Source organism: Lemur catta, chromosome 8 (assembly GCF_020740605.2).
Source record: "Lemur catta isolate mLemCat1 chromosome 8, mLemCat1.pri, whole genome shotgun sequence".
Taxonomy (NCBI): Eukaryota; Metazoa; Chordata; class Mammalia; order Primates; family Lemuridae; genus Lemur; species Lemur catta.
This window is the reverse complement of record NC_059135.1, coordinates 54082495-54110188: the sequence shown is the minus strand read 5'-3', so window position 1 is coordinate 54110188 and position 27694 is coordinate 54082495. Positions and strand designations below refer to the sequence as shown.

The 27694-nt window shown below is 35.5% G+C and overlaps 1 protein-coding gene across 1 annotated transcript in view; it reads left to right on the top strand.

Annotated features, from left to right (window-relative positions):
* Positions 1-27694, top strand: part of METAP1D (methionyl aminopeptidase type 1D, mitochondrial) — a 75948-nt gene that overhangs the window by 42860 nt on the left and 5394 nt on the right. The window contains exons 2-6 of the mRNA XM_045559541.1: positions 15060-15217; positions 17300-17449; positions 18999-19147; positions 19742-19784; positions 23240-23403. Of these exons, the coding sequence (XP_045415497.1) occupies positions 15060-15217; positions 17300-17449; positions 18999-19147; positions 19742-19784; positions 23240-23403 (664 nt within the window). The remainder of the gene's footprint in view (positions 1-15059; positions 15218-17299; positions 17450-18998; positions 19148-19741; positions 19785-23239; positions 23404-27694) is intronic.

Genomic DNA, 27694 nt, shown 5'->3' with positions numbered 1-27694 from the left:
CATAGAGCACTCTCTAAAATAAGTTGGTTAAAAAACCCAAGAGACCTAAATGCAGACTTCACGAAAGAGGACATGGAAATAAACAAAGGAAAATATCATCAAGCTCAGCAGTATCAGAAGAAAAATAAGTAAAAGTGATAAACCATTTTAGATTTATCAGACTAACAAAGATTTTAACATTAAAATATTGATGAAGCTGTAGGGAAGTAGATATCATTAGGAATATAAATTGCTACTTTTATGAAGAATAGTTTTGCAAATATCTTAAAATTGTGCATGTTTCTTAACCCAAGAATTCTACATATTTAAACTAAAAAGAATAATTCATCACCTGTGCAGCTGTGCTTGTAAAAAGCACATTATGCAAGCCTCTCCCCTCCCCCCAAAAAACCCTGAAAAGAACCTACATAAATGCTCAGCATTGGTTAAATAAAGTGGTATATGACCCATTTGTATAAGGGACGGCTATGCAACCACTAAAAAGGAGCATGTAAATCCGTATTTTGTTAGAGACAGATGCTTTCCATATATTAGGGAGAGAAACAGCTTCCAAAATAGTTGATAAAATTGTGTGTACAAACAGAATATGCATAAAATATAAATTAATATATGATAAAAATATATATTAGTAGATGCATAGAGAAGTGTTCTAAAGTGTATTTGCTGAATATTAGTGATCACTTGAGGAAGCTTTTTACTATTTCTAGTTTTTTACCTTTTTCAGTATTGTTATAAAAATATTTGATACCACAAATATACCATTTTCGTAATCAGAAATAAGACAAAACAAAACATGGACTTCCAACGGACTCTGTGGCTCATTCCCTGTGGTTTCAGGAGAGGGCAGAGCACATCCACTCAGGAGGATGACCTTTGAGAAGCGGGTCCAGAATGAAAAAGTTGGTAGACACTGTCTTCACGGCTGCTACGGACCCAGCAAAGAGCTTCTCTTGGGAGGGAAGTGATTGTGTGTCACTTCCATACCTGGCTTGAAGCCAGGAGTTCAAGACCAGCCTGAGCAATAGTGAGATCCCCATCTCTACAAAAAATTCAGCTGGATGTGGTGGTGCACGCCTATAGTCCCAGCTTCTCGGAAGGCTGAGGCAAGAGGATCACTTCAGCCCAGGAGTCTGAGGTTGCAGTGAGCTTGATGACCCCACTGCACTGTAGCCCAGGTGACAGAGTAAGACCCCGTCTCAAAAAAAAGGAAACTATGGAGTTGCTATTTGTAAATTCACATCTGTTGCTTTCTATGCTCTTCATCAGACTTTCTTTTGACTCAGGGCTGGGGCAAAATGATTTGCAGCTATTTCTAAAGGCCAGTTTTGCTTTTCCTTTTTCCCTTTCTCGTCTTTACTTCCTAGGCCTCTTCAGCAAGTGAAGACAGGATTGTTGCCTGTAGTGTCGGCTGCGTTCCTGTACTGCTGTGTATTTTTATACATACCGTAGTCCTGGCCCCGTTTTTCAGGGCTCAGCCTCATTTAAAGCTGGGCTCCCCAAATTTTATTCTTTCTTCTTGAATGGAAAAAGTTTTTATAGATTTCCATCTAATGCTTTATTAAAAATTAAAATATTTGGTATCTCAGAAATCTGTCTCTGTGGGTGTTCACTTGGATTCTGAAAATAGAGCTAGGGTCTTGAAGTGGCTTCTGAATAAATAACGAAACGTGTTCAAAGTCTGTAACTCTTCCTTCTTTTTAACCACATCCTGGATAACCCGCCAATGGTTAAGTGTCATTTGTGTGAATAGATTCTCTAGTTTTAGTTTTCAAGGCCTTTTTTCTCCCCATTCTAGCTGTCTGAATGATTAATGTGACTAGGAAAATACTGTTGACCCATTTAAATCATGTCAAACAACATCCATTGCTCATCTACATAATGAAATACACACTGAACATTACATCTTAAGTGTGGGAGCCAGGGAACTACAAAATAATGTTTTAGTTATTTAGGTTATGAAATAAAGTATAAGACATTAGGACTAACTATAGCATTAAATATTAAACAATTCAAATGGTAATTGTCAGTGAAAATAACTTACAAACCAAAACAACTAATAGCATTTCTGCTTTAGTAGTTAATTAGAGGAAGTGAGAGTGGTTGCATGCAACAGTGTGAGTTTAAGAAAAGTCTTTATGTGAAAGTATATTTTAATATTACTTGACTATTATGGGATTTATTCTAAATAGTTGAGTTTTTTCAATTGTTAATCAGTGCTTGTGAAAATAACAGTTTTAGGAAAAATTTGTTTGACATTTTTATCATAGTTTCATTAGACTGGTCTGTGAATAATTTTAAAGACAACTAATTTATAGTTCAAACTATTTTGATCAGTGATCTGATAACAAAGATAAGCCTTGGCAGCTTTTAAAATATTTAAATTTTGTAAGGACATCATTTGCACAGTGTTTAAATAAATGCAAAATTTAAAGGCACTGAATTTAGGCTATCAGGTTTCCATGGTTACACCTTTCCAAGTTATTTTGTGTATTGTGTAAATAGGTCTGTGAGTCACTGATAATTATTTGTTTTTTTGTTTGTTCTGTTAGTAATTCTGTGTTTAGCTGAATTTAATACAGTTCACACGGCGTGCTTTGGTTTATGTATATTTTAGTGTTTGTGATTGACAGTGATTGAACATTTCTTATGGAGTGCTTGCCTTTTTTGTCATAAATGATGTATGTTGGTAGTGCTTGAAATGTAAATAAGTTCTTCCTGTATCACTATTTAATAAACAGGAATTTTTATGCAAAGAATACTTCTTGGTACATTTAAACAATAAGGTTTGGTGAGCTCTAGAATATTTCTGTTAAACAGATTGCACACCAAGACAAATATGTTTAAATTCTTACAAACATTAAGTTATTGAAGTTACCAAGGACAACATTACAGTTTATGGCTAAGCACAACATTGACTGAATACTATTTAGTAACAGAATAAAAATAGCAGCATTCTGATCGAACTCCTAAAATTGTTTGTGATAGTGAGCTTAACAGGGGCTGTCGTCACTGCAAAGTGGAATCACTCTATAACATGATTTCTCCCATCCCAGCCTTTGCAGAAATTTAAGAACTATTCTGTATACTAATACATTTTAGAAGGATATGATTCTTAAAAAAAGCCAGGATCTTTTATGCCTGTGAAAGGAAGAGGAGATTTTCCTTAGACCTCACTATTAACCATAGCATACTAGCAAGGGCCCACTGCTAGCAAGGAGCTCTCAGACAAACATCAAAATTAGGCTGTACATAATTCATTCTACTGAGTTTAAGCCTTCTGTCAATACACTACAGTCATGAGATGCTGTCCAGTTTGTAAAGTGCTTCTATATCTACAGTCTTACTTGATGTTCAGGCTGGCCCCGTGATGAGGTCAGGAGAGACCCAGTGCTTTGGATAGCGTGGCTTTTAAGTAGTAACACTGTGACCCAGCCTAAGCATGTCATGGATTACTTTGTGAATTAATTACTTTGTGGATTATCCAAGCAAAATTCATCCTGGTTTCTACGTACTGATTAGTCCATTTTAGAGTGGCCTCCTTCCAGAGTCAGGTAACCAATGATAGTAATTAGCATTTATTGAGTGCTTACTTTCCACCACTTTCTGAATATCATGTCATACAATTATCATAGCAACCCTGTAAGGAAGGTATTATTATCTCTATTAACAAATGAGGAAACTAAGGCATAGAGAATTTATCTAACTTGTCCAAGTAAACCAATGAGTACTCAGAGAAGAAAAACCAATTTAAACAAGAACCCAAGTAAATATAATTAGGAAGGCACATCTTTTAGGGGAAATTCCCATCATACATTCACAAGCAAAATATAAAGTGTTTTAAATTCCACACAATTTCCTTCTTTTTACCCCCCACCCCCATTGGCTGTGTTTTATTAGGCACTTGGGGCTTGTTTTTCTTTTTGTTAACACTCTGGTAGAAGTATAGTTCAAAAAGTGTACAATATACTCACATTAGACAATAAATATATTTCAGATATTTTACACATCAAATATTTTAGTCCTTTGGCAATGTTGAAGACTTTAATCTAAAAATGAGATGATGAATTTGTCATTCTAGTAAGTGTGAATTAGTTGGCTAAAGTTTTCAAGTAATATTATATTTTCAGATATGAGAAGCAGCCTGCTATATACAGGTAAAGAGTATATTTTGTTGGGGTGGTAGTATTAATTTTTAATCTTTAGAACAAAAATAACAAAGAGTTGAATATCTATATCTTAAAAAAAAGATAAAAGGGCCAAACAAGCAGGCTTCTATGGAACTCCCCTTTTAAGCCTATACCATTTTAATACATTGTACTTTTTGCATTAATGCCTAAAGCTGTGGAGTGATTACTCATATGATTAACCAAGTCTACCCAGTGGAATTGAATATAAAATTATTTATGGCAACATATCTATACCAGTTCAAAAAGCTGCCTTCAGAATATTTGTAACTTTCTCTTGTACTAAAGAGGCTACTGTATACTTTCTCTTCATTTTTCTGCTGAAAATAACTCCTTAATGAATACCTCTGTAAGATCTATATTCAAATATTTTCTTTTTATTTCATGCCTTTCAGTTGGAGTTGTACAGTGAAAACGTCCTCAGAAAAGCTTTAAGATGTAGGGTTTTTTTCTTTTGTTTTTGTTTTTGGCTGGTTTGGGGTTTTTTGTTTGTTTGTTTTTGTATTGATACTACAGTTTTGGTCAGAGCTCTGCACTAGTTCATACCAATTGTTTGCTTATGTAACAATAACTTTAAATAGCTCATTGAAAAGAAAGGAAGAAAGAAATGCATCCAACAATGTACCTAGAGAATGCTGCATATAGAATTCAGTTGACGTTATTATAATATGAAGACTAAAATTATTCTGTTTTCAAATGCTTTCATACAATTTTAAAATATTCATATTAAAGCCTGTGTTTGATCATAGATTATAAGTCCTTGCATCTTCTATTATTAGGTATTGTAATCCAAATAATTAATATTTTGAGTAGCATTTTACATGACAGTAATATTTATAAATAGTTTTTTTTTTTTAAGAATTAAAGAAGGGCTTTCTTACAATGGCAATTTCTTTAAAACTCATGTTTTTATATGGACTTTCTCTAAAATTGAATTCCATGGATGATTTCTATGAAATTGCTCTTTCTGGTTCCTATTTGTGTGCTTTAATATAAAATTGTTCTATTTTCCTCTTCTTTAACCAAAGTGTGTGAGGTAACAGGAATGTTTCTTTTGAGAGACTTTGGAAAGTTGAAATTTGCCAGATGTTCTGTACTAACCTAGAAGTGTGCATTCCCTGGGTACCAGGACTGTGTGAAATTCTTTGCTATTACTTTGATGGAGCATTTGGTTCATTTTGGTGTTTTGCTTCTACTGTGATCAGAGCTTGTCTTTTATTCTGTATTTTAATGATATTACGGCATCCAGAAAATCTGGCAAAGAAAATGATATTTTGATGACATTTTTCACAGGGCTCAACTAGAATGAATTATTACATTTTAACCATGGCCCTAATAAACAGCTCCTTTATTTTCTCTGGAAGGATACAATATTTCTTTGTCCAAGAAGTTGCCTGAGTATATGTATTGTTGAAGTGCTAAAAAGCTGCTTTTCTCTAAACTTTAGCTGAGAGACAATGGTATTTGCTAAGTGTATACTATTTGAGTGGGACTCAATATTTTATGATTATAAAGATGAATTTCAATTTAAGTTTTGAAGTAAACACTGTTTATCTTAAATGGAGAAATTTCATACAATAGCTCTATTTCCTTGTACAAATTAATCATTTCTGTATAACTTCCACTTATCCACCAAATGATCTGCTTTAAGTTTTACACTTTGAGTTCTTACTACAATCTTTGGCACCCTTCCCCAAGTTATAGCTGGGCCCACCTAAAGGAATTTTTTTTTCTAGGCCCACAAACGTGAGTCTACATTATTACATTGGACTATTTATTGATCTGTGTTTCTAGAGTAAGTTGGGGTGTTTTTGTTTCCCAAGAAGAGGGCAATGCTGCTTGTTTAAATATAGATCCCTGGGTGCTGGTGGTGTACACTAATGAATAATCATATATTATCAAATCTGGCTTTTGTAAAGAAACAAAATGAAGTATTTTCCTAAACCATTTCTGAACTTGTCATTGATATTATACTCTATCAGTTGCCACTGATGAATTTTTGACAAGGAGGAGGCATGTAGCATAGAGCCAACTTCCTGATGGAGCCTTAGGGAAGGTCATGTTTTGTGACCTGGGCACCATTCTTGAATGTTGTTATTATTGGAAGAGGGGACCCTCAGGCTGCCACATTTCCCCTCCCCAGAAACCCTCTAACTGTGACCGACTTTCCAGTTCATCTTTTCTAGGACCAGGGCTCCCAGGATTATGGTTTTAAGATGAGTTCTGACATCTACAGACTAGTAACTATCTCAGCTTCATTTGACTACTAAGTTTCATCAGTAGCAGTGGCCCAGTCCTACTTTAACATGAGGATGATGCATCCTCATAGAAATTGCCAACTTAGAGCATCAAGCAACTAGGATGAACTTTTATGTTTTGGCATAAAAGTGAGTTATGACTTTTTTGTCATGTAAAAATGTTTTACACATTTCCATTGTATTTCTGTGGAATCTTTGTTACTCTTTTAACAGTTTTAGCTATAAATAACTTCAAGGACAACACTGTTGGATGTCAAGTAGAATATTTATTTCAGACAAGTATTTATGCCAGTATATTTTAGACTCAACTATGTGCTTTATTTTGGGCCTTTAAAAAAATGAGCTGTTTTCCAACACCTGCATACCAACTGGGCCTGCATCCTCTTCAGAAATGTTCTTTAATAAACAGTGTAGCTTTATCATCCAGAGGCTGTTGCCAAATGCTGTTAATTAGGCCAAAAAAAAAAAAAAGTGTTTTTTATAGGTTCGTGAAACAGATCCACTCTTCTCTCTGTAATGGCATCTTAGCTTGAAATCCAGGAAGCAGTGGTGTATGGTGTCCATATCCATGATTTCCTGAATTGGAGAAAAAGTGTGGAAAGCATCTGGGGAGAAGAAGGCTCTTTACCAGCTTGTTTCCTGTAAGTTCAATTGGAAGACCTTGTCTGTGCAAATAGATTTCAAAATAGAGCCTGCCCTTTGACTGTCTCCATAATTACATGGCTCGCTCTGTATTTTATTTGGCAGCCAGAGCAGTTAACCCCTGGAGGGAAGGGGCTGATGGCATGGCCAGCTTGGCTTCCCAGACATGTCCATGGGAATGAATAAACCACTGTTTGGAGAAGCCCATAGCTAAAAACACACTGGAATAGTCTCTAACTGAACTGAAACTCTTTTAAAACAAGTTTAATAATGTTTATTATGATTGGTTAAAAAACTTAACTTTGTCCTTATTGTGTAGATTGTAGAGTGGTATTAATTGTTTAAAAAAAAAAATTGGGACTTGGGGGAGTTCCTTGTTGCTTTGATGTAATCAACATCTGTCAACAAAATGAATTTGCTTTTGTTTAGTTTCAAGGGCCCTTGTCCTTTAGCTTTGCCCAATCAGTATCTGCTTCAGCCTGGGGCATTCCCTAGTTGGGTGTTTTTTCTTTTTTTCCTTCAACAAATGCACAGGTTATTTCTTGTGAAATGTGAGCTTCTCTTCTGCTTTATAGATGCCTTGAAATGGGAAGGAACCTTCAATCTTTTTCATTTATATTTGAAACATGTACATCTTAGTACTAGATTATAAAAATCAATAAAAGTTATATCAAGTGATGCAGACAATTTAATTTTTCTTTCATAACATTTGCACAAGTTATGAAACCTGTCAAGCAGACAGTGTTTTAGGTGAAGAAATATAAGGTCTACATGCATTTGCAGTGTTCTCTTGGACTTGCTGTTCTCACAGCACTGTAAGAGCCTGTGCTCCTATTCTGGGTAATTGGTTGGAGTTTATGAAGTGTGATCTTTCTGTGGTTCTAAATCAGCACCTTGAGAATGTATTCCTATGGTATAGTCCCTTCTGACCCTACTGTAGGAAGCAACATTTTTAAACAGGTAAAAATACATCAGATTGCTGTTGCAAAGTATATTGCTTTTATTGGTTGTTAAAGTTAATATAGTATTTAAGGCAAATCATTTGGTTTAAAATTAAAGTCTTCAATGAAGGTAAGAACCGTATTTGAAAATGAATTAGCAAAACATTGTTGTTTTTTCTCTTGGTAATCATAAATCATTTAAATCTGGCAGGCATTCCTCCCTTCATCCAAAATAATTGCCTCCATTTGTAAAATCAATTAGATGTTAATATGCTATAAATAATAGTTTTGTTACTAGACTTTGGCATTTACTGATCATTATGAAAAAATATATTCAGTAAGACATTTTACAGGGTGTCTTTTAAATTACATATTATCTCTGGTTGACATTGTTAGCTGTTGTAAAGTAGTGCCAGGCTACTTGATTGTGTTGTTTTCTACCCAGATATTTGATACCTCTGAAATATAACATAACTGAGGATTGAGAGCATGCTGCAGGGTGAAAGTGCTTCCTTGGAAACGTACAATGAAAAATATAGGTGTTGGGAGCCCACAGTTGAGTACAAATGTACTTTGTTCGGTTTTACAACTGCTTAAAATAATAGGCATTTTAAATGTCTCTCTGAAAGTTCATTCAGACCTCTCCCTTAAAAATACTTGTTGACCAAAAGAAAACTCACATTTTCAAGGATGAAATCAGCTTAATTAAGGGTCATTAGTAAAGGTGCACATAAAAACCCAGGGCACAGTGGGTGAAATGGAAGCGTTTCATTATGTGGTATAGAATGCATGAGCAGATGACAATTAAAATGGACCCTGAGTAAGAGGCCAATAAATATAGGGCATGTTGTGTGCAACAACATTAGTTATTTAAAATGCATTCCTCCCTCCATCATGCTTGAATTCTATAATCCCACCTTTCAGACTTAATCTGTAAAGGGAAATAAAATGCAGCATTTAGAAATTGATGTTAGTACAAATATGAAAATATTTAAAACCATAACCTAGATTTACATTCCAAACGCATATTTCAAATGTGAAAAATGTGCTGCAGGATCCAGAGGACATATAGCAATTTCAAGAGGTGTTCAGGCTGCACAGTATGCTCCTCCATGGAGTGAAAGAAGCAGTTGCCTATAATTTTCAGCATTTAGTTCAAACTAGGTGCTGATAGAATTTTTGTGCCACTGAAATTAATTCTTATTACCTTTGGTAACAGTAAATATTCTAGTATTTGTAACAAATAATGTATAGACTTACTGCCTAAGAAAACCCTTTATAAAGTTTTTGTTAGGGACAATGCTCACTATGATCATCTCTTGCAAGATCAAATTAATTCAAAGGAACTCCTTGCTGTTCTGGGCTCTCCTACTCTTCTGAGGTTTCTGATGAGTTCCCACAGGCGTCTCCTGAGCGTCAGATAGTCTACTTGCCCCTGTGGTAATTAGTACACACCTGCGTCTTGTTTCCCCAAAATAGCTTTACCAAAAGAGTGTGTGCTGTGGGGGTCCTGGGTGAAAGTGCGACGAAGACAGCGAGGCCAGCCCTTGGGCTGGTGGGAACTGGCTGGAGTCCCTTTCTCTGATGATGATCATCACCCATCAAATTAGTTGTAACATTGATTGTAGCAAGTTGGTTGTTACATGTGGTTATATGGTATCAGTTGTGCTTTGTAAAAAAAATATGTAGGAAACTCAACACACCTTTTCTACGTTGATCTATATCAGATACTATAGTTTGGGGTTTTTTTTTTTAACCCTGATGTAATGGTCTGGGGATTTTAATTTTGCTCCCTCTGTATTTAGAAAATTTAATTACTACTTATTAATTACAATATGATAACGTTGGGGACCTCCCCCATTTTTTTTCCAGGTTAATTGGAGAACTATTATCTTCTAACGGTATCATGACTCAAGCCCATTTCTTCATTTCACCTGTGAAAATACTAGTTTTTTTTCTCGTTTGTAATGAATAGTTAGTGGAATAAACACAGTATGGTACCTTATTATCCTGTTACTTTGTGACAACATTTATAAGGGTGTCTTTTATCAGATTGAAAGAAAAGATTTCACTTCAAATACAAAAATCTCTTATGAAAGTGGAATTGCTGAGTACACTGCAGAACCATAATTGTCAACAGATTGGATCTGTTCAGGCTGTGTTCCCGATGTTTAGAATTTTGCCATCCAGTCTTGTGGGTGCGCCTGCACCTTTTCCGCGTTGAGGCCGTAGTTTGGCAGCACAGGTACATTGGCAACACTGTTCATCCTAAAAGTGAATGTCTCAAAAGCCTCATCTAGATGTCCTAGTAGAGGCCTGATGACTTTGTGCTTCAAGTTTAAGTACATAGAAAAGGTTCCCCTGCAAATGACTATGTCCTTGAACTTTATAATACTGATAAAGATGCTCTCTCTTTTGTGTAATCAGCCATGTTGCAAAAAATCTTCATGAGTCCTAAAATTGATCAGAGGCTACATCATCCCATTGCCTATGATGAAGCATGACAATCAAATGTTGTTATGAAGGCACAAATTTCAGAGCTGAAGGGACCTCAAAGACTATGAAGTCCAACTCTTTCATTTTACAAAGCTTCTGCATCTCAGTGGGTAACATCTGTGAAGTGCTCGACACGGAGCTTGGCACCAGTAAGCTCTTGGTCAGTGTCCACTGTATTGCTCAAGGTCACATAGTTAGCTCCAGGGGTAAAACAGCAAGGTGCCACCCAATGTTGTGTCACTGTGGTCCTTTTCTCATCATGTAGAACACTGTCTGATATAACCTAATGTATTTGTTGATTTGCTTACTGCCTGCCTCCCACTACAAGAATGAAAGCTCAGTGAGAGCAAGGACTTTGTCACCTTGTTCACCACTATATTCCCTGCATCCAGAGCATGGCACATACAATGAGTTCAGTAAGTAGTTGCTGAATGAAAGAATAAACTGAGAGGTCCTAGAGGTGAACATGTCAGAGAGTGGAGAAGGGAAAGGAAAAGAAATGAATGTTTATGGAGCACCTTTTTTTTTTTTTTCTTTGAGACAGAGTCTTGCTCTGTTGCCCGGGCTAGAGTGCTGTGGCGTCAGCCTAGCTCACAGCAACCTCAAACTCCTGGGCTCAAGCAATCCTTCTGCCTCAGCCTCCCAAGTAGTTGGGACTACAGCTGTGCACCACCATGCCTGGCTAATTTTTTTATGTATTTTTAGTTGTCCAGCTAATTTCCTTCTATTTTTAGTAGAGACGGAGTCTCACCCTTGCTCAGGCTGGTCTCAAACTCGTGACCTCAAGGCAGCTATCCTCCTGCCTTGGCCTCCCAGAGTGCTGGGATTACAGGTGTGAGCTACCACACCCAGCCAAGCACCTATTTTTTTAAAGATGGTGTACATATATATGTTATCTCAGCAAATGCTCAGATCAGCCTCATGGTAGAGAGAGCACTATTAGTCCCATTTAATAGTGAAAAAAGTGAGGCTCAGGAGTTTTGGTAATTCAAATCTGTTTGACTTCAAAGCTCATGCTATTTTCACTACCACAACGCCTCCCATTAGATCATTTCTAGGAATTTTCATGAAAAAATATCTTTATTCTAAATGTTAACTGGTCACATGATATTTACATTTTTCATGATGAGAAAAAAAAATGTCCTTGAAATCCAGTCCCTGAAAGAACACATTATATAGCAAAGCACTCTAGCCAATAAAACTTATAGGAACCCGTGCACACTGTTGAGAGTGGCTTGGAATACCAGACATAGCTCTGGACTTGGACTCAGAGGACTAAGCTTGGGGCCAGGTAATTGATTACCAGAGAGATGTGAGCCTTAGTTCTGTTTCCATAAAATAGTGATGTTAATAGCTGCCTGCCTACTGACAGAGCTGGTAAGAGATAATGTATATGGAGCACATAGCACTGAGCTTAATTAAAGAAAGTGTCCATGAAATGTTAGCCACTATTGTTATTACTATTTCTGTTAGTATTATCATTATTAATAGTGATCATAAGACATACTTTCCTCCAAAGGGAAGCACTTGTGAACTTGTGTCTTGTATGTGGTCCTACCTAGAGATGCAGTTAGGGGGCTGGAGTCATGGATTGAGTCCACCTGAGTCCACATTTTCCATTCCATACCCACAGACTGCCCAGCTAACAGTTCTGTCAGCCACCTCCCTGAAGCCTGTGTTTGGTCAGTGAAGGGAGCTTGGCTGGAGGCAGTGGGTGGATTGGGTCAACCCATTACCACTTTTAGAGAAATAACATAATAATAGTCATAACAATAGTTTTATGATGACTTTTATATTTTCTGGGTGTTGGCATGTGTGTTAGCTCATGTTTTTCTAATGCTGTGAGAGAGGTACTATACTTCCTGGAGGCAACTCCACCTGCTTTCCCTCAGCTTTGGCACTTACTGCATGTCCCCTGTGTGCCTCAGTATCTCCAGCTGTGCAGTGGGGTAATGACAGTCTACAACTCATAGGGTTTCTGTGAAGGTTAATGAGCTAACATATGTAAAGTGTCTAGTACAGTACTTGACACAAAGTAAGTGTTAACTATTAGAAGCTATACTGGAGCCCATGTTTTCTTTCCTATTTTACTTACTATGTATTCTTGGAAGAACTATTGTTTATTGGGCATCTACTAAATGTGCAAGGGACCTTCACATTCCTTATTTCAATTACTTTTCACCTGAGACTCAAAAGAAGACACTTGTTCAGTGCTACTCAGCTAACAAGTGGTGGAGCTGAAACAAAGTCCAGGCTTCTGCTTTCTGACTATCTGCTTTTCCTAGGACACAACCCAATCCCTCATGTATCAGTTGACAATCCTAGGGCTGCTGGTATTGTCATTAGGGAAGGATTGTACTTCGTAAGTTTTAGGGAATATATACCTACCTCTATCAAGCCACTTTTCCCTTTTTCTTTTCTTTTTTCTTTCTCTTGTTCTTTCTCTCTCTCTCTTTTTTTTTTTTTTTTTTTTTTGAGATAGGATCTTGCTGTGTTGCCTAGGCAGGTCTTGAACTCCTGAGTTCAAGTGGTCCTCCTGCTTCAGCCTCCCCAGTAGCTGGGACGATAAGGTATGAAGCACCCTGCTAAGCTTTTGCAACTTTTTTTTTTAAAGAAATGATATTACTGGCATTTTTTCTGGTGTTTGGAATTGTTTAAAAACACCTCCGTAGGTTTGATTCAACAATATCCCATTCAACTTTATGGAAGAAAATAATCAAGTGAACCTTGTGACCCCGAGTCTCTGACCATTGGGGTTTGTTTGCATCATTGTCTTTCCCCAACTGAGAGATCCTGAGTACTGGGGCCAGTGCTCACCTGCAATTCATGTTTTCATTACGTTTCACAGCTGAAATGTTACTCTCAGCCAGTAGTTCTCAAACTGGAGTGTGCATCAGGATCGCCCCAAGGGCTTGTTAAAGCACAGATTGCTGGCCTCATCCTCAGAATTTGAGTCACAAAAGGCCCGAGAATTTGCATTGTTTTCCCCTGTGACACTAATACTGCTGGCCTGGGAATCTCATTTTGAGAATCAGTGCTCTAGACCAGGAATCAGCAAACTTCTTCAGTAAAGGGCCATAGGGTAAATATTTTAGGCTTTGTGGGCCATATGGTCTCTGTCACAACTACTCGACTTTACCACTAAAATCAGCCATAGACAATTGTAAGCAAATGAGGGTAGCTATGGTCCAATAAATTTTTATGTATGAGCACCAAAATTTGAATTTCATGTATTACAATATATTCTTTTTATTTTTTTTGCAATCATTTACAAATGCAAAAATCGTTTTTTAGGTCTTGGGCTATATAAAACAGGCAGCAAGCCAGATTTGGTCCTTGGGGTGTAGTTTGCCAATTCTTGCCATGCAGTTGTGACCTGTTGGGTATTTGTTAAAATTATTGTTATTATAAAAATAATGGAAATGTATAGTTAAAAAATCCTAACAGTATAGGAGAAAATAAAAGTAATCAAAAAGTCTTCCTTCCTACCTCCAGCCCCAATCTCATAACCCCAGAAATAACCACTATTGATGAATATCAATTTCCAGAAATTTTATAGACATGTATAAGCTTATTTAAGTGTATAAGCTCTTTTTACATTAGTAGGCTTTTTATACATATTTTTCAGCATTTGCTTTTTTCCTAACAGTGTATTGTGACTTCTTTCTATATTGTTACATAGAGATGATTTAGCTTATTCTTTTTAATGGCTCCAGAGTTTTTTGTTGTGTAGATATACCATAATATATCTAACCAGTCCCTATTGCTGTTTCCCATTTAGAAACATTTGTGTTGTTTCCTTTTTTTTCCCACCATAAACAATGCTACATTGAGGATATATTTTTATACATCTATCATTGCATAATATCTGCAGGAAAAAGTCCTCAGAGATAAGCTACTGAGTCAAAGGATGCGTGCATTTAAAAATTTAATAGATATTTCTAAATTGCCATTGTGACTACTTTGAACCCTATGTTCATTTATGGGGGGAGGTTACACCTACTACATTTTTGCTAGTTAGTCTTTATCTGCCTTGAGCATTCATCACAATGAATTTCAGTGTAATGCCTCACTGCCCGAGAACTTAACACAGGGTAGTAATCCTATGGAGGGCAAAAAGTGCAGCTGGCAATTTGTCCGTGATTCTTGAAAGGAAAACGGCTTTAAAGAGTATAAAGCCATCAAAACAGTGCCCTGAATCCAGGGTTAGCCTGGACATTGCCACATAAGGTATCACAGCAGAAATTGTTCTTTTTACAGACCTGGTGCTTAGCAGATGTTTCTATATGTTAGTTTCCCACTAGAGTTTTCCATTGTCAAGCATTTATGTAAACATAGTATTAGCTAATAAATATGCTGTGCTACTATTGTACTAGAGCTCAGAATACCACTGCTTTCCTTTCTATTTGGGGCTTTTCCTTTTTGAGTCAATAAAGTATTAGAATGATGATTTAATAGATAGCAGTACAACATCTTCAAATGGAGTATGTTAGGTTTTTTTTTTTTTTAACTTAACATATGTCTATTTCTGCTCATAGGTTGTCATAGAATTTTCTCTTCACCACTCAATCATATCTACTTACACAAGCAGTCAAGCAGTCAACAAAGAAGAAATTTCTTTTTTCGGAGACAAAGAGATATTTCACACAATATAGTTTTGCCGGCTGCAGTTTCTTCAGCTCATCCAGTCCCTAAGGTACTGTGTCGCCTATTATCTGCTGCTTTTTCCAGCCAAGATAAAGGTTGACTGTAGAAGCGATCAAACGTTTTTGTATCTTTGATTTCTGAGCCATTCGAGTCATAATTTTAAAACTTGGTTTGTGATTTAAAATGGTGATGTGAGAAGTTTTAACATCCTGCATTGCTGTAACATCAATTTTTTAAAAATAAAGCTCTGCGCTTTCAACTGCTTAGCTTATTTAGAATTAAAATTTCTATCATGAAATTTTCTATATTAAATTCCTAAGAAGAAGATAAAACTCCATGTATGTAGTTTCCTAACTTTTTTAGAGGAAAAAAATTGACTATAAAATTGGGGTGATTCCAAAGAGATTTCTCGAAACTAATACAGTGGAGTTTTTTGAAAGCCTGCTCTTATACTTTCCGTTTTATTGATGCTGCTGCTGTCTTTGAATTGTCTTTTAGAGTAAATTAAATAAAACATCTTGCCTCAGAGCATTCTTGATTTTTTTTTCCAGAGATTGCAATTCTGTGGAAAGCAGTCTATCCATTTTTCAAAATGCAATATAAAGGAGGTGTGTGAGTCCTTTAGGAAGAAGAACAGCTAAAAGAAATATAGATTTATCACAAAAATCACCTGCTTTCTCCCTTTTATGCATTTTTTTATACTGAACCCACATTAAGTGTGCTATGCTTCCTGAAGATGAGTGGCCCATTTTCATGGCAAAGGCTGCTGTGACAGAAGAGCCACGAGATCCAGAGTACGTTCCCTGGCTCAGCTGAGGCCTGGCCAGCACAGTGAGAGCTAGCGTTTGGAATTAGTCACAAAATTGACATTATTTTTCCTTAGTAGAAAAGAAAAAGAAATCTCCAGAGAGGAGATGTATTGTTTTAGACATTTCAGTCAATTTCAGTGACAACCCAACAGCCCTTCTGCCTGTAGCTATAACCTTGCCCGATCACAGAGCAGAGTGGATACAAGAACACAGGCTCTTTGGGGGAGACCGGGTGAGCATTTGTGGGCACGTGCAGTGGAGCTGCAGGAGAGCAGGTGCTCCTCCAGAGCTCAGCTGTGGCAAGCCAGATAACGGCGTTACCTGTATCAGAAAAGCCCATCTGAGCAGGAGAATAAGTAAAGATCCTGAAGTCCTGCGTGGTGGACCTCACAAAGAGGCGAGCCCTAACCTCAGCTCTTCCGGAGCTGTGCCGATGTTTCAACTGAATAGTGTTAGCTCTCTCAGCTTCCTGTCCTAAACTGCTGTGTAGCCTTACTATGTATGGTTCAACAATGTTAATCGTTTGTAATGCTTTACAAACTATAAATAGTTTGTAAAGAACTGTGCAAAACCTTGGACTGAAAGAAGCTCTGTGTGTAAGATAGTATTTATTTTCTCAATACTGCCCACGGGTTTAAGTAAGTGGTGGAGAATGGTCTGTAAGAGTGATCAGAGTCGTCTGTTTTGAGTTTTGGGAGGTGCTTTTTGTTTGTTCTTGACAGATAATGGAAATATTCTAGGTGATTTTTATGTACTTGGGGAAAAAAAGAAAGTTGTTTTATTCTAGCCTCTCGGTTTGAGTATGGTTGCAAAGTGTAAGAAGTGTGTGTGTGTAATAGGCTTCAGAGAACTTGACAGGCAGCCTTTTTACATATTTTTCATGGAAAGAGGGTGTTGGGAGCTATCCTTTGCATAAATTTTATCTTTGTGTTAAGAAGATGAAAGTGCTCTTAATTAACCATTTGGCAAATTGGAAGCTTGGTGCTATTTTTCATCAATGGTGACATACTTCTAACCGGGTTGGGAGTAGGAAGAAAAGAAAACTACTGTTTGTTTTGACCAGAAGTCTACTTCAGTCCAGTTTGACTCAAAGCCTGGTAAGGTTAACAGACCATCCAGAGGCAGCACTAACAGGCAATGTTAAGTTCAAAAGGGCAGGGGAAGGAACCAGGGCAGCCTGGAGGGTCTGTTGTGCTGGCTTCGGAGGTCGGTGCTCCGGCAGGAAGGGCAGAGCTCCATGAAGCAGGAGGCTGTGTCCGAAAAAATGATCCCATTGTCGTGCGCTGGGTTCTGATCTTCGTTTTCAATCCTTTTTCCTCAAGCACATAAAGAAGCCAGACTACGTGACGACAGGCATTGTACCCGACTGGGGAGACAGCATAGAAGTTAAGAATGAAGATCAGATTCAAGGGCTTCGTCAGGCTTGTCAGCTGGCCCGTCATGTCCTCCTCCTGGCTGGGAAGAGTTTAAAGGTGGCGTCTCACCAAGCCTCAGAACGACTTGCATAAGGGGCCACAAACACTGCTTTTTTTCTTTCCTTTTAACTCTTTAACTTTTCTTTGTACATATCTAATTTGTTTTAAAGCATTAAGTAAAGCCTCGATATGGGAGAAAGGAATTTTATTATTTTATGTGTTCATTCAAGAAGTAATTTAAAATCCAAATTCAGTTTTAACTAACAGAATTCTAGAGATACTTTGGGCTGAATCAGCCAATCCAGGTTGATCAATGGCAGATAGCTTTGACTTTTGCTCTTTTGCTTCTGCTTTTATTCCCCACATTATTGGTGTGTGCCTGAAGATTTGCCCTGCCTTGTACTTTGTCTCCTGTTTTCTTGCATTAGCTTTGCAAAGAAAGATCAGACCAGATATGCACAGGTATAGGTAATACAGCAATGTAATTGTGTACAACCGTCCTGCAAGATTTAGTTCTTTCATAATAATCTGAAATACCCTGCAATATAAGGATCATGAAAAAAAATATGAGCCTATAGTTTCCAAAATAAGGGCCTGCAGACTTAAGAAAGTAATACTCAAAGATGAAATAACTTATGGTATCATCTATGTAATAAACTTGTTATAGCAACATGACTAAGCATAATGTGAATATAAAATAACACAAAGAACATTGTTGAATAAATACTTAATGTTTAATAAGAGATTTTATTTTTGGTTGAGAATGCTATTTGTAAGTTCATGGAGATAGTGTTCGTGAACTTAGAAAACTCAATTTCAGCTTTCTTTTAGTTTGGGAGCAATTTAGTTTGGGATACCCTCTAGTGAGGGAAAAATATTTTTTAGAAACACATTTATTTAGCTGGGCACAGTGGCTCACGCCTGTAATCCCAGCTACTCTGGAGGCTGAGGCAGGAGGATTACTTGAACCCAAAAGTCAAGACTAGTCTAGGCAATATAGCTAGACCCTGTCTCCAAAAAAAGAAAAAAAAATTATTTAGGCATGAAAGAAATCAAGATTAGTGAAAATCAAATCTCTACAAAATATAGCAGACTCAGTTTTTAAATGATGCCCCATAATATCCATGCCATTGCTGCAAAACCCATGTAATGTTTCACTGAGATAAAAAGGTGTGGGTTGACCTACTTTTTAAGCTTTGTTGTCTAAACTCAAGATCCTTTTGAGCATTTATTTATATGCTTTCATTAGCCCAGGACACTAACCATTAAGAAAGAAGAAGGAATTGCTGAAGAACGTATTTTTGAAATCTTCAGGCTAAAATGGAGTTGTATCATTTAATGATTCACAAATGATTTAGAGAATCCTAGAGTTTAAAATTCCTATTTCCCAATAGTCTATAACACCATCATATACCCAAATGATTGTCAAAAAAGGCACAATTTAGGATTGTAACATTAATCATTATTAATTAAAATATTGTACCGTAAGTTTATCATAGTAAATTTATACAGTCTCATATAGAAGTGCCATTGCTATAGATGTAATTGATAAATACAGGAGATGTCTTCAACTGTCACTGCACAATTTCTGTATTTAATATTTTAGGTTGACATGACAACTGAAGAGATAGATGCTCTTGTTCATCAGGAAATCATCAGTCATAATGCCTATCCCTCACCTCTAGGCTATGGAGGTTTTCCAAAATCTGTTTGTACCTCTGTAAACAACGTGCTCTGTCATGGTATTCCTGACAGGTATTCATTTCTTAATAACATATTGTTCCTTTGGAAAGTAAAACATGAAACTAAGATCTATAACATATGCTGAAAGATACTATCATTCTTTTGAAACCTACTGACAAACTTCTGAAGTTGAATATGGTAAAATAGAAATTTGGAAGTATTTTGCTTCTAAATGGATATAACACCACCATTTAATGTTTTATTAAAGCAGTATGTAATCTAGAGAAGAGGTTGTGCATTAAATATTTCTTTTACCTTCTTAGATTTTAACCATATACATGGTAAAAATCCAAATATAGGCAAATATTTGCTATCAACTATTGTTTTAGTTCTTAGTAAAATTAAGATAACAAGTGCATGTTTTGAAAAAAATAGTTGATTTTTAAACAGTGGCAATGTGTTCATATTATGTATTGCTTGTAAAATGTGATGTGTCTGACATAAGTTAACATAAAGTTAAACATAAGTTATTCCATTTATTCCTCCTTCACTCCACATCATCATTGTTAACTCATTGGGTTTATGATAGCAGTCATTAGCTATTTATTTTTATATTCCTTTTATTGAGATCTGCCTATCACCATTTTTTTTCTGTTTATGTTTCAGTCGACCTCTTCAGGATGGAGATATTATCAAGATTGATGTCACAGTGAGTAAATCATATAAAAAATAGTCTTTGATCAACTTCAGAATTGCTGGTAGCAACAGGAAGAGTGGATTGAAAATGTGAACTGCACCGGTGGAAGTGCTGTTTACTTCTAGACCCAGACGCAAGCAGCTGGTTTCCTTTTTTGTCTTTAACTCTGTGTTTATTCCAAGTAAACCCAGGCCTGACTTGAATTTAGGGCTGGAATCAGATGCACTGAGATCAATGTTGGCCTAAGTGAAATGTCAACCCAATCCTGCTATGTGTCATGTTTTTGAGAAGGTGTAATTGTTATTGATCCACTGTGTAGTTAACGCAGAGCACCATAGCACTGGGCAGCTGCTGAAGCTAGATATGTATGAGATGAGCTAACACGAAGAAAGCCAGCATTTTTCCTTCACTCTGCCAAGATTGATCTTCCTCTTCCTGCTGATTTTGAGTGGGGCCTGTCATTATCTTACTCTGTCATTAGGGGCTACATTGGCCTGTGTGTGTCAGTCTATTTGGACAGCAACTCTTTCGCTAGCAGTGTTCCCTAGATTTATTAAAATCCCTGAAGGTATCGTCATGTTCCATTTCTGGTATAGAGAGCCTTGAGCTCAAAGCATACAAGCAGAGTGATTTTCTGTCTGAACTTAAGTCTTCACTAAATGGTTAATAGCTTTTCTTTTAAATAACAAACCTAAGCAATTTAACATAGGGACTTCAAATTGTATAAGCTCTACCCTTTTCTAATTTTCTTAACCTTTCTCAGACTTGGATTATTTATATTTTCACAGTTCCTTTTATTAAAAAATTTTGTAACGGTATTTCTGGATTAGGTAGATCGTAAATAAATTCTGTACATCTGATGATTAACAAATTTTAAATAAATAAATGAAATTTAGACATCTGATGAGAACTAGTTGAGATGGACATTATTCAAGGAATATGGTTTTTATTAATGAAATATTTTTAAGAATTGTATCTAGACCATGAGACCTAGGCAGGAGTGGGAATGAGATGAAAATAGGCATCTGATAGTTGTATTCAGTGAGATTTTTAGTTAGTTAAATTAATTTAACCTTTTTCTTCATATCAATTTGTGTGGGGAGATAGGCAAAGATTCTTTCATTGCTGATACTATTTCCTATATCATTTTGTCCTACTTAGAATACTTGAATGTTTGCTCCACATATATCATGTTGGTATCTTTCCAACTCAGAATCATGTCGAAGGAGGTATTTTTTGAAGTGTACCTGGAGTAAAATCTTTTTCATGGTATGCTTTTATTTTGGATTGTATCTGATTTTAGGGTTTTACATTTATTATCTCACCTAATCACCCTCTATAAAACATTGCTGCTTTGAATGAAATCAGCATATTCTTCCCTACTGTTTCCTATGTGTCCAAAGAGAATACCATATTCCTTTTCTAAGTTTCCTGAAGACTTTTAATAAACAGTTGTTTTTAACATTCAGATTCTTTCACAATTGTGAAACTCATAAAGCAAAGTAAAATACTTTCAAGTGTCTAGAAATGTGAAGGAATCTAGGAAACAGGTTAGTATCTTAACAAATTATATTTTTTATGAAATATTTTATTAAGTGAAGAAGTCCATTATCAGATCCTATACTTTTATCAGAAAATACTCCTTGAATTTTATAATTGTTTACATACATCTAGTATACATCACAAGAAAATGGATTTCTTTCCCTCTTGAAAATTGAATGTTTTTTCAAAAAAGACTTGATGCCATACCTATAGTAGTTGCTCAATAAATATTTGTTAAATAAATGAAGTAGAAGATAAGAATAGTTTGTGGGTACAAACAGAAGTTACAGATGACTGCCCCATAGACTTTCAAAAGTATTGTATTTCCATATATTTTGAATCCTTCAAGTAGTCATTTTGAAAGGTAACAATAATATGAAAAGATGAATAAAGGTTTTAAAAAATAATACATTTTTACTTAATAGCAGTTATATAAACATTCACAGTTGCCAATATTCTTGAATAATCATGCTTATATTAGCAAATTTTATATTCTTATATATAAAATCAAAACTTATATTTTCCTGGATTGCAAAATACTGTCAGTGAGAATAAGTGTATAAAACACTACTCTATCGCAAGGTAATTAGGATAATTTGATATAGTAAACACTTGATTAGAACCCAATAATGCATCATATTAGTCTGAATCTGCCCTTTTATTGTGTCACTAACCTTAAACAAGTTACTTGTTCATGCCTCAGTTTCCTGAATTATAAAGTGAAGATCTAATGAAGACCTTTCTTGCTACCTTCACAAAGTGTATGAAAGCAGCTTTTTTAAAATGCAGGATAGTATACAGATTTAAGATAATTCAGTGTCAAAACAGAAAGCTCAAATATATTTTTATAATAGTTTCTGCATTCTAATACTTTATGAGAAAAATATGAAAAATAATTAGATAGGACAATTTATGCAAAATAACAGATTCCATGCTACATCAAAGGATCAGTATTCAACCAGTCTCCTTTGCCTTCTATATCTGTTATAGTGTTTGGTAATCATTGATTTTTTATAATGAATCTGGTATCTTTCAAGATTCTGTAGGGCTACTGAATCAATGAAGACTGATAAAATTCTATTTTCTGTAATTTTACTTTTAAGCCTGTTTTATTATATTCTAATTCTTTAAAAATTCATATATAGTGTTTTCTGTTAACATTCTTCTATCAGGAACTTTTTTTTTTGTTTTTTTCTTTGTAATTTCACAAAAACTTAAATTTTATTTATTTTTAAGATTTTTTTATTTCAGCATATTATGGGGGTACAAAAGTTTAGGTTATGTATATTGCCCATGGCCCCCCACCCCCCTATCAGGAACATTTGATTAAGATTTCAAGTCTCGACATAGGATTTTTCTATACCATATTGCACTCCTATATTGGTCCACTTCAATTCTTAGAACTAAATTCTCCTACTGTCTGTTATAATAGCAACACGTCTATCTTATTTCTTCTTGTCATTATATATTACTTCCAAATATAGAACTGGTAAAGAAAAGATCAAGTAAGTCTTCATGACATTGAAGAAAACTTTTCACTCTGTTAAATACTTCTTGGTTCTCTAAACCTATTGTGGTAATTGTAGATCATTGTCTTTGGTCATTAATTTTTGGATATATATTTTTGTCTTCTTAGAAATAAGTTGAGGAATCAAAATATTACACCAGTATTCCAATCATAATGCTGAACTAGCCATAGTAGTTACTTATTTGTTTTTAAATTTTACGATATCATTTTATGGCTTCATCTTTTTAATTTTTGCAAGGCTTTGGTATACCTGTTTCTTTTTTATATACAAACTAGAGAGTAATTGTGGAAGGGTAAAACACATGAGTCTACTAAATACATAGATGACCACAATATATACTGAGGGAGAGTAGATTTTTAAACAAGGACATATATTAAAATTTTTGCCTGTGTTTAGGTCTATTACAATGGCTATCATGGAGACACCGCTGAAACATTTTTGGTGGGCAACGTGGATGAATGTGGGAAAAAGTTAGTGGAGGTTGCCAGAAGGTGTAGAGATGAAGCAATTGCAGCCTGCAGAGCAGGGGCTCCCTTCTCTGTAATTGGAAACACAATCAGGTAAGCCTTACATTGACAAGTAAAGGGAGGGTTGGCAAATGGTACAAAGGTTATTGGTGGCTTGGTATAAAGTTGATGACATGTTTTGTGATTCAGAACCATCATTTCAGTCTGATATCAGTATGTGAACTGCCAGGCTGCAATGTTGTTCCCTGGGATGGAAAAAAAAAAAAGGGTTTTAAACAAGTGAATTATACCAGGGTCAGCAAAGCAACTTCTAGGAGGAGCAAGCAATATTTATATAGCTGCTTTTGTTTTAGCTTGACATATTATCACACCATATGGAAGAAAGTACCTAAGAAGGGATAAGCATTCCAATCTTTGGATAATGAGACAGGAGAAAAGCGAAGTTTTATAAAGGAATGAAGTGAAATGTATTCCTATGATACAAAGATAAAAAGTGTTAGCTGAAGCAAGCCTTACCTTTCAAATTAATAGATTAGCAAATAGCCTGCAAGGATGATCTTCTGTCCTTTTTTGGTCTGATTCATTTTTCCTCTAAACCATTGTTTATTTTTCACACAGTGTTCTATGCTTACTTTTTGAGTGTATGTATATTTTCTGAATTTAAGACTTTTCTTTGTAATATGTTACCTACTTTTAGGTCTTTTTTCCCCATAAGTGTCTTGAAGTAGACATGCAGAATATGTGTTTTCATTTTAAAGTAATGCATTTTGTTAAAGATGATCACATCAGTACCCTTTAAAGTACTGTTCTCATTAATATGAACCATTGAATACTTCCCATTTGTCTAAAGGATGGAAGGCTTAGTCACCTTGAAAAGATGCTGCCTTTTTTCTTTGTAAGCCTTCAAATACTTTAAAAAAAAGGCAGTAAAATATCAGTTAAATGTATTTATGGCTTTAAAAATATTGTAACAGTGTCTGAATCAAACTTTAGTAAAATCTCTTTGGGTTATATCTGAGAAGCTTTTATTGAAGACTTTGAACAAAATTGTGTTTTTGACAGTTTTAAATTATAGGCTAACTAGCCTGGGAAAAAAGGATAGTGTCTCTCTGTTCTTTCATAGGAAATGTTGAATCAGACCCCTACTGGGAAAAGAAATTTAATGCATATCTCACTATCTTACTGTCCATGAATATAATAGAAATGAATTCAAAATGCAGTTTTATTTTTGCAAATGGGATGAGTCGATAGATGCACCTCATATTTTTGAACACCTAGGGTTCAACAAATTTACTGGTGGTGTTCTTGCATTTTAACAAAATTTATTCTTCAGTAGAAGGGGGCAGAGAACACTAGATTCTTATTCAAGCATTCTATCGAGCTCTGCATTCATGGCTGTGTCTAAAGGGCATGTCAGCCTTTGATTCTCTCTGAGAGGTAATTATCCTTTTCCTGTCACGGAACAACAAATGATAGCTAACTACAGAGGCACATTTGCAGTAGTCACATTCATCAACTGCAGAAAAAAAAATTCAATTTAATTGTGCAACACAGCTGCACATGGGCTTTTGAGCATTTCTGTTGTTCTCCCTGTCTCGCTATTCCTCCCTCCAGATCTATTTTTTAAACTTTTTTTCTGGTTATTTTTTCCCCTTTTTGTCTCTTCTTCCATTTTTACTCTCTGTACTTTCTTGTTAAAGTAATTTTCCTTTGTGGCTCTCATTCTTTTTTCCCCATTGAAGGCTATGAATGTAGAAAATTATCACAATTACTCATATAATTGAGCCTCTTTGTAGCAAGTGCAACTCCAGTAGCCTTTCTCCATCATGAAAATGGTTTCATTATAGGGTTTTTCATATTCTCTGACACCATCTACACAGAGGAACAGGCGTGCAGATGAGATGTACTAGGAACAGGCTAGATCAGTAAGGTCACAGTAGGAATAATTAGCTCTGCTATGGAAAGAGCATCTAGGCCTTTTACTGCTACATAAATGTACTGTCCGTGGCTTTTAGTCACAAAAAAAACTTACTAACAAATGGAGCTCCCGCCTACTACTTTGAAAAAAAGATTTGTATCAACACTACAATTTTCCATCATTAAGACTAATAACACAGAGCCTAGTATACATCAAGGGGAATAAAAAGAAAAATCTCACATTCAAGTGGCGGCTGGGTGCTGACCTTTGTTCCCTTTTTTTGTGTACGACTTAACTCTTTACAAAAAAGAGCCACACGCCACACCAACATGCAGGTGAACTCCAGCTAGTACTAGCAAAGCATAGCATTCAGTTGGAAAATCTGATAAATCTCCATGCAGGATAATGCATTTCATTACATATTCACTACATTAATTCTAGCTACATAAAAAAAAAGAAGAAGAAGAGTAGAATTGAAAGTGACATTGGATTTTAGCTATCTGGATACAAAGGTCAGTCTTCGCAGAGTATGAATTTGCATGTACAAGCTCCTTTGAAAACCAGATCAGTCCGAACAACTGCACTTACAAAACTATGTGGAAAATAATAGACAATGAACTTTTTACTTTTACCCTAATATATTTCATTATTTAGATGGTTCATGTCTGCCACAGGAGAGGAAACTGCCCTGATTCTAACAAATGTTTGTTCTGATGTGTTAAAGCTGTGTTGCTGGACATCTATTATTTTGCCTGTTCTTATTCAGGCAAAATCTTAAGGGAGTAAATAAACAAATGATATCCACCTTTAAGCCAAAAGTACTTGAAATCATTACAGACCAAAGGTTTACAAACATTCTTCAACTCAGTCCCATTTATTTAAAGATATTTACCATCTTTTGCATAGCCTCCCCTCTACTGATACACTCTGAAAAGAGCATTCAAGCAGCTTATTTTAGTATTATGTTACCAAAAACCTTGAGCTCTCTATAGGAAATTCTGAAATTCTCCTCTGAAACCTAAAGAATAGGATGATGTCTCTCAAAAAGTATCAGTCAAGATGATTTAATGAAAAGAGTTCTCTATGTGCCCTTTTGCTTTGGGAGGGATGCCTAGTGATCCTTAGGTCACAGTGTTATTGTACTCACTGCACCTCCATTTGCTTTAAAATATTTCTAAATCTGTATTTTTGTAATTATCTCTAGATTATATGATCTGTATATACAAGTATATTGTGAATGTGTAGATTCATGCATCACAAATATGTGACAGTTCAATCAAAAATAATTTAAACTTAGAGTTGTAAATGTCATGATGAAAGTATCAATAAATGGTTTTTAATGTTTAATTCATAAGTATATGTTTTGATATTAATTTAGAACAATATGAAGCAGATTTTTAAAAAATAATCTCTTTCTATTAGATTATGCACATTTAAACAATAAGTGGCTCAGGCAAAATAAGTCATTTTAATGTCATCTGTGATGGATTTTTCTTGACAGCTACTGTAAATTACAATTACACTGCTTCTCTCTGCACATGAAAGTAAGCATTGCAATAAATTATCTTTTATTTCAATCTATCATGTCTGCTTTTCAGAAACAGAAAACCTCAAATAAAAGTTCAGCACTATTGTAAGAAAAATACAGTAATTTGTGATCCAGTTTGAAACAAAAAAAAATATCACTTTTTTTGAAAACAGTTGTTGGCTTTCAAAAATATTACCAATTGTACTTAAACATCCCTTGTCATTCGAGGGAATCCCTGGATTTGTGCATTCCTTCATTCAGAGACTACTGCTTAAAATAAATATCTAGAAAGATCAAAGTAAAATTCCATTAACTTACAAAATCAGGTGTCATTTGAGATCCTTTATTAGAGATGTGACCATTGGAGATTAGTGTTGTTTACAGGATTCATGTAAAAAATGGCAATAAAACTATTGCCATGTGCATTTTTATTTCTTTATAAGAGCATGTACTTAAACACAGTACTCCTCTGCCCTCTTGGGGAATGTATTTTTAGTCACAAAAAGTAGCTGAAATGTATTAAGAAATTTATCTAGACAGCATTTCAGTTGAGAACAACTGCCTCATGAAAGGGAATTAAACAGAAGAAGATGGTCACAAGATGAAATTCCTTAAAAGAGATTTTTCTTTCAACTATAAACCATAACTGAAACATGAACTGTAATAGTACAGTATAATTGAAACCTAAATTCATAAACTATCTTTATACACCTTCCTCTTCTCCCTCCCCAAATATTCCATATGAAGGGCTTCAAATCATAAATGTGCTTGGGTTTGTGGGTAGGTAGGTGTTGTACTGTCTTAAAGGACTTTTAGTTAGAAAAAATCAGAAGAGCTAATACCAGGAGCATTCTTTTCAGTAGATTTTAGCAAAGAGAAGGCAGATTTCATCGGTGAAATGTCCAGGCAAGAAAAGGGTCATGGCCCCGCGGTGGCCA